Source organism: Bison bison, unplaced genomic scaffold (assembly GCF_000754665.1).
Source record: "Bison bison bison isolate TAMUID 2011002044 unplaced genomic scaffold, Bison_UMD1.0 scf7180017864473, whole genome shotgun sequence".
In the NCBI taxonomy this organism is placed as follows: domain Eukaryota; kingdom Metazoa; phylum Chordata; class Mammalia; order Artiodactyla; family Bovidae; genus Bison; species Bison bison.
Window position 1 is genome coordinate 18097092 of NW_011495034.1, and position 5907 is coordinate 18102998.

Below are 5907 nucleotides of genomic sequence, written 5' to 3' on the forward strand. Positions count from 1 at the left end.
ACAGAGATTAAGAGGGGGGCTTGTACAGAAAGGGGCTGAGAGAGGAAAATGGTTGCCAGGGAAACAAGTCTCCCTTGGGCCGGCTTCCTGCAAAATCAGATTTTAGGAGATTTTAGAGACCAAGGGGGAAAAGCCCCCTTCTGACAGGAATGGATTAATATTCCATTTTCTCAGCCATCCACATTCTTCATTCCCTATTATTTTCCTTTATTTAGGGGAGAGTAGGGCCTTGTGGTCAAATGGGTGGGGCTGTGGGAGGTCACCCATCTACCCTGGATGCCTCTCAGGTTACCTGTTCCACCCAGCAGCTCCATTTCACAGGTGGAACAACTGAGGTTCAGAGAAGCCCAAGGAATGCCCAGGTCACATGACTGAGCCAGAGCTAGAGCAGAGCCAGGACCGGATCCAGGGGATAAGAGTTCATGCTACCTGTGGCAGCCCAGCCCCCTCCCACACTTGCTGCCCTGGTTTGCCTGAGAAATGCCAACAAACAAGCTTCTTGGAGGCCACCTCAAGCCGATTAGGGGCCCCTGGGGACTGGCCAGCCACAGAGCTTTGTTCTGGGACTCTACTGCCTTCTGAATATCAACGGTTCCGTTGTCCCCACCTGGCTGGGCATAGCCTGTGGTCCCAAATTACTTCAGAGGCTATTCCCTCTGGTCCTGGCAGGGCAGTGGGTTGGGGCCACATAGGAGGTTGAAAGGACCTCAGTGATCATCCTCCCTGAGCCTCAGTTTTCCCCATCTGTAAGGTGGGAAGAGTCATAAACTGCTCTTTCCCACCCTGGACCTTTTTGCATAGGCCAATCCGTTGGCCCAATCCCTTTCTTCACCTGACTAACTCTGGCTCGTCCTGAAAGGTCAGTCCTTCCACCACTACCCAGGACAGGGGTCCTCTCCATGCTCACCTGGACCAGATCCAGGCAGGGACTGAGGTCCTGAGGGTGGACGTCTGAGTCACATGCTTCTTCTGGCTTCTTCCAACCTCCCACTCAGAGAACCAACACCTCTGTCTGCTCAGCCCACCAGACCCCAAATTTACTGTCCACAGTCACATACTGCACACCGTGTGTGTGCCTGGAGCCCGACACAGCAAGAAGGAAACCAAGAGCCTTCCCCGAGCATTGAGCCTCCCTGAGACAATGAGCAAACCAGCACAGAGTGCCCACAAAGTGCTGGAGGACGATGCCAGGACAGGCAGGAGGGGCCTGAGGTAGTCTTCCTAGAGGAAATGACCTCTAGGCTAGCATGGGACGTCAGTGAAAGGGGGCCAAAGGCCAGGGGAAGACCACGTGCAAAGGCCCTGAGGTGGGAACGACCAAAGGAAGTTTCACGTGGCAGGACACGGCAAGTTAGCTGAGAGGGAAGGTAAGGGGCTGGGAGGCAGACCTGGCCTGCTCCAGCAGCAAGGGGAGGAGGGGAGAGCATTGCCCTTTCCATGCCTCGCCCCAGCAGCCCTCCTGGCACCGCTGGGCACTCCGGCCTGGCCACGCCCACCCTCCCCAGAGTTGCCCTGTGACATTTCCAAGGAGGCTTTTTGCGCAAGAAAACATCTCATTCAGCCAGAGTTCTTTGAAAGCTGGCTGGTTTCCTAGCAACGAGCTCATGCGGGGCCTGGCCGCACCAGCCTGCCCTCCCCCCAGCGGCATCACTGTGTCTGCTCAGAGGCCCAGCTTTGGCCCCACAGGATCCTGTCCCCTGCCACACGATGGCCAGCATGCCACAGAGCCACTCCCTGAAGTTCTAGCTGAAAACTGCCCTCCCTGGAGGGGATGAGAGGGGAATACTCAGTGGAAACAGCACATGGTACAGGATGGCAGGTGAGAGAGGGCACTGGCTGAGACATAATGTAGATTTAGGAGCCCTCTGTGCTCACACCCCTAGGCTTCTCATCAGCAAGGTAGCACATTCTGAGAACAGATTTGAGAGTCCACCTGCCCAGCTGAAATTCAGGCTTCCTGTTATGAAGATGTCCTTGGACAAGTCACTGAGCCTCTGTTGTTTTTCACCAGAGATGGATAATGCCCCTTCTCTCCATCCCTCCATTCTGCCCAGCATCACCCCAGCCAGCTCCCACTCAGCAGCCAGAGTGGGCCTTCAGAGTGCCAACAGCACGTAGACCCACTCATAGCTCGCTGCATGCCTGGCTCCCCACCTCTTCAGACGCATCTCTCTCTATCCTGCCCATCTTCCATGGAGAGTTCACCACGCCCACCTTCTTTCAGTTCCTCCAACTCACCCTGCTCCCTCTATCTCCCAGACTTTGCACAGGCTCTTCTCTCTGCCCTGAACACACTACCTGCCACACCACCACTTCAAGTCACTCTGCAAATTCCTACTCTCCCTTCCCTTCTTAGTTTAGACCTTGCCTCCTCCAGGAAGTCTTCCCTGATACCCCCAGGCCAGGTTGGGGCCCTCCTCTAGGGACTGCTGCCCCATCTTAGCACTGATGACACTGCCTGTCTTTAGGGCTGCCAGACAGAGTATACAATGCCCAGTTCAATTTGAATTTCAGATATATAATGGATAATTCTTTAGTATAAGTATGTCCTAGGCAATATTTGTTGTTTTACTCTGCGACCCCATGGACTGTAACCCGCCAGGCTCCTCTGTCCATGGGGTTTCCTAGTCAAGAATACTGGAGTGGGTAGCCAATCTCTACTCCAAGGGATCTTCCTGACCCAGGGATTGAACCTGTATCTCCTGCATTAGCAGGTGGGTTCTTTAGTACTGAGCCACCAGGGAAGCCCTAAGCAGTATGAGGGACATACTTAACCTATTTATCTGATAGCATGTTCCCCTACATGACTGGGTGCCAGGGAGTTGATAGGATAACTTATTCCCTGTTCTAGCTCTACTACCTGTGTGAGGTTCAAGACGAGAAATGAGTGTGGGTTTGGGATAAACATGAGAAGTCAGGGAAGGCAGGCCGCAGCCCAGCCTTTCCAAGGCAGATTCCAGAGAGGCCATACACAGAAACCTCATCTCAGCCAAAAGGAAACAATCTGGCTCCACTTACCTTCCAGTCTGGGGGTAACTGTGCCCCAAAGCCCAGAGCTGGAAACATCTTATCACTAATCAGAGAAAAGAGAAAAAAAAACATTACCGTGAGACAACCAGGCAGGGGCCTCCTCTGTCCACGCTCACCCTCCCCACCCCCTCCCCAGGGCTGGGCCCACACTACTGTACACGCTTCCACAAACAAAAAAAAAGAAGCTCACCACCTCTAGAAAAAGCTCTGTTTGAATGATCTCCAAACCCACTTCTGGGTATCTGGTGAATTAGAGGTGTCACCCCCATCTACACCTATGGCAGACATTGCTAATCAACCACAGCACTTCTAACCAATGGGTCTGAGTGCCTTGTTGAGATCCTTCTCAAACTGGGACCTTGGCGACCACTAAACCAGTCACGAAGCAACTGAAATGTACTGGCTGTCTCTTTGCCTCCCTTTTATGACTGGGAAAAATTCTAAAGTGAAAACACTGACTTGGCATTCAAGACCTTTCCTCATCTAGTCCAAGAGTCTAGTCTCTTCTACCAGCGCTCCCTCATTCCCCACTCCCGGTCACTGGCTACTCGCTCTTCCCCAAACACATAGGGCGTCTTTAGATTTCAACTTCAGCCATGTTGCACCCCTTCTTGAAATACCTCTCCCCAGTCTCTTCCCTGTGGCAAACTCCTACTCATCTTCTAAGGCCCAATTCAAATGGCCCCGCCTCTCTGTGGGTTTCCCTGAGACCCCAGGATGCTTCCCTCTTTGGTGCGTCCGTAGCTCCTGCCTCACACATAAACTGGTCTCTGGGACCTGCAGTGATTTCCTGTCTTCTTCCTCGAGTGGGAACTCCCTGAGCACAGGGACCCTGTCTCATCTGTTCATTCAGCATGTATTTACTGAGGAAACCTGTGGCTGCCATGTGAAGAACAAACTGTCAGGGGCTAGGGCAGAAACAGGGAGACCAGTGAGGGGGCTGCTGACTCAATCACTCTGGGCAGGAGGTGATGGTGGCTCAAACAGGTTGGTGGCCATGGAGCAGGGAGAAGAGGTTGGATTCAAGTACATTATGAAAGGATTTACTGAAGGAATGATGGGGGAGATGAGGGAAATAAAGGAAGCAAAGGGTTTTCAGTGAGTGGCACAGGTGTCCAGTTGCATCTGAATGCACATGAGACAGCCCAGCGAATACAAGGGCCTGGGCAGATGGATACAATGGTCTCTGGAGCAGCAATGGTAGGCTTCCCCACCCAAAGATGCAGGTGGGGACTTCCATCTCCTTTGCTCTGCTTGCTGTATCTCTCTTAATGTGGCCTGGGGTCACAGCCACCACTTGGACCCTGAGCTCCCAGGAGTCAGAAACTGGTCCTCAGGGTGCCTCTCTCAAGAAGGCCAAGTGCAGACAGACTTCCCAAGCCTGCTCTTGTGCCTGCCAAATCTCAAGGACCCACTTCCCATGTATTGGCCTCCTGGTCATTCCACCCTCTCACCTGGACGTTCCGAGAAACACCATCTGTAAAAATGACACCACGACCCTCAAGCGACTTCTGGATACTCCAAGGCCCTCTCAACTTTGCATGTGGCCCATCCTGTCAGTGGTCACACCCTCTATACAGCTCTCCTTTACTGACTCTCCACTGTCCTCCCATCCAAAGGTCTCTAGGAGGCATGGTCATGGGCTGAGGGCCTATGCAGGCACACTGCCCCTCTGAAGTTTCCCACAGGAGTGAGACTGTTAGGCCATTAGGGGGCAGGTGCAGGAATCGGAATGTCTGGGTTCCAGTTCCCTGATCTGTGTGATAAATTCTCTCCCCACACCCTAGGCCTGTTCTTCTCCAGCTCTAACAGTGGAGGTTGCAGCAAGAGCAAATGAGTTTCATTTTCTGTCTTGACCCGTTTTCTTACTGGCTACGTGGTGTACGGTGTGGAGAAGGATCTCAGGATGGAGCTAGGACCAGCTGGTAAGAGATCAGCAGTTGATTAGCAACGTCTGCCACAGGACATACATGTCCTGAGCTACCCATTCCTAGGTTTGATGATCTCTGGGTCCCTTCTAGCTTTGACAGCTGAGCTTCCTGGAATGGATGGAGCCCAAGCCGACCATCACAGCCCTTCATAAGCATACCTGTCATAGTCCTGAATGATCTGCCCAACCGCCCAGATGGCCGACAAATATTCGTTGGTGCCCATGGGGTTGATATAGTGCAAAGAGGAAGGGTCGAGGGGGTTTCCATTGGAGGCTGTGAAGTCTATCCCAACCTGCAGGAAAAGGCCAGAGACCCCAGCTCCCTATCTTGCCTCCAGGAAACAGAGAGACTGATGGAACATGGGAAGCCCCACTCATCACCCCACCCTGGCCCCCCTTCCATAAGATGGTCCCAAACCTGGAAACTGACCATGTTAGTCCTCTGGCTCTAATGCCATCTGTGGCTCCTTATTGCCAGAGCATAAAGTCTACTGCCTAGATGTGATATAAAACCAACGTACAGCCCCAAACCTTTTCCCTGTCACAGTTCCATTTCCAGGCCTTCATTCATGAGGTTCCCTCTACCCGAAGAGCCAGGCCATTTTTTCATTCTCCTCCAATTTTCAGGCCCAATTCAGATGCCAGTGCCCCACTGAAGCCTTCCCAGACACCTCTCCCCCACACCAGGCGATCTCCCCATTGTCCCTCAGATCACCAAGGGGCACCAGGACCTGGGGCTGGCTGGTAGGGCAGTGCCTGCACATCTAGTCACACTGGGTGCTCACTGCAGGTAAGATGCATGGTTCCAGAGCCAGGTCCACGGTGGGGCACAGAGCACCAGGCAGGTGCCCCACATGGACTGAGACTGGCAGATGGGCAGGATACTGAGTTCCACCTGCTCTCTCAGCCCTGAGGGTTTCCAACCCAGCCTCTGGATGGGAGCAAAG

At 53.3% G+C, this 5907-nt stretch overlaps 1 protein-coding gene across 1 annotated transcript in view; it reads right to left on the bottom strand.

Moving 5' to 3' along the window:
* CPNE2 (copine II) overlaps positions 1–5907 on the bottom strand; it is a 32779-nt gene that overhangs the window by 12606 nt on the left and 14266 nt on the right. The window contains exons 10-11 of the mRNA XM_010861899.1: positions 5120–5253; positions 3019–3073 (exon numbers count right to left, since the gene is read on the bottom strand). Coding sequence (XP_010860201.1) covers positions 3019–3073; positions 5120–5253 — 189 coding nt within the window. The remainder of the gene's footprint in view (positions 1–3018; positions 3074–5119; positions 5254–5907) is intronic.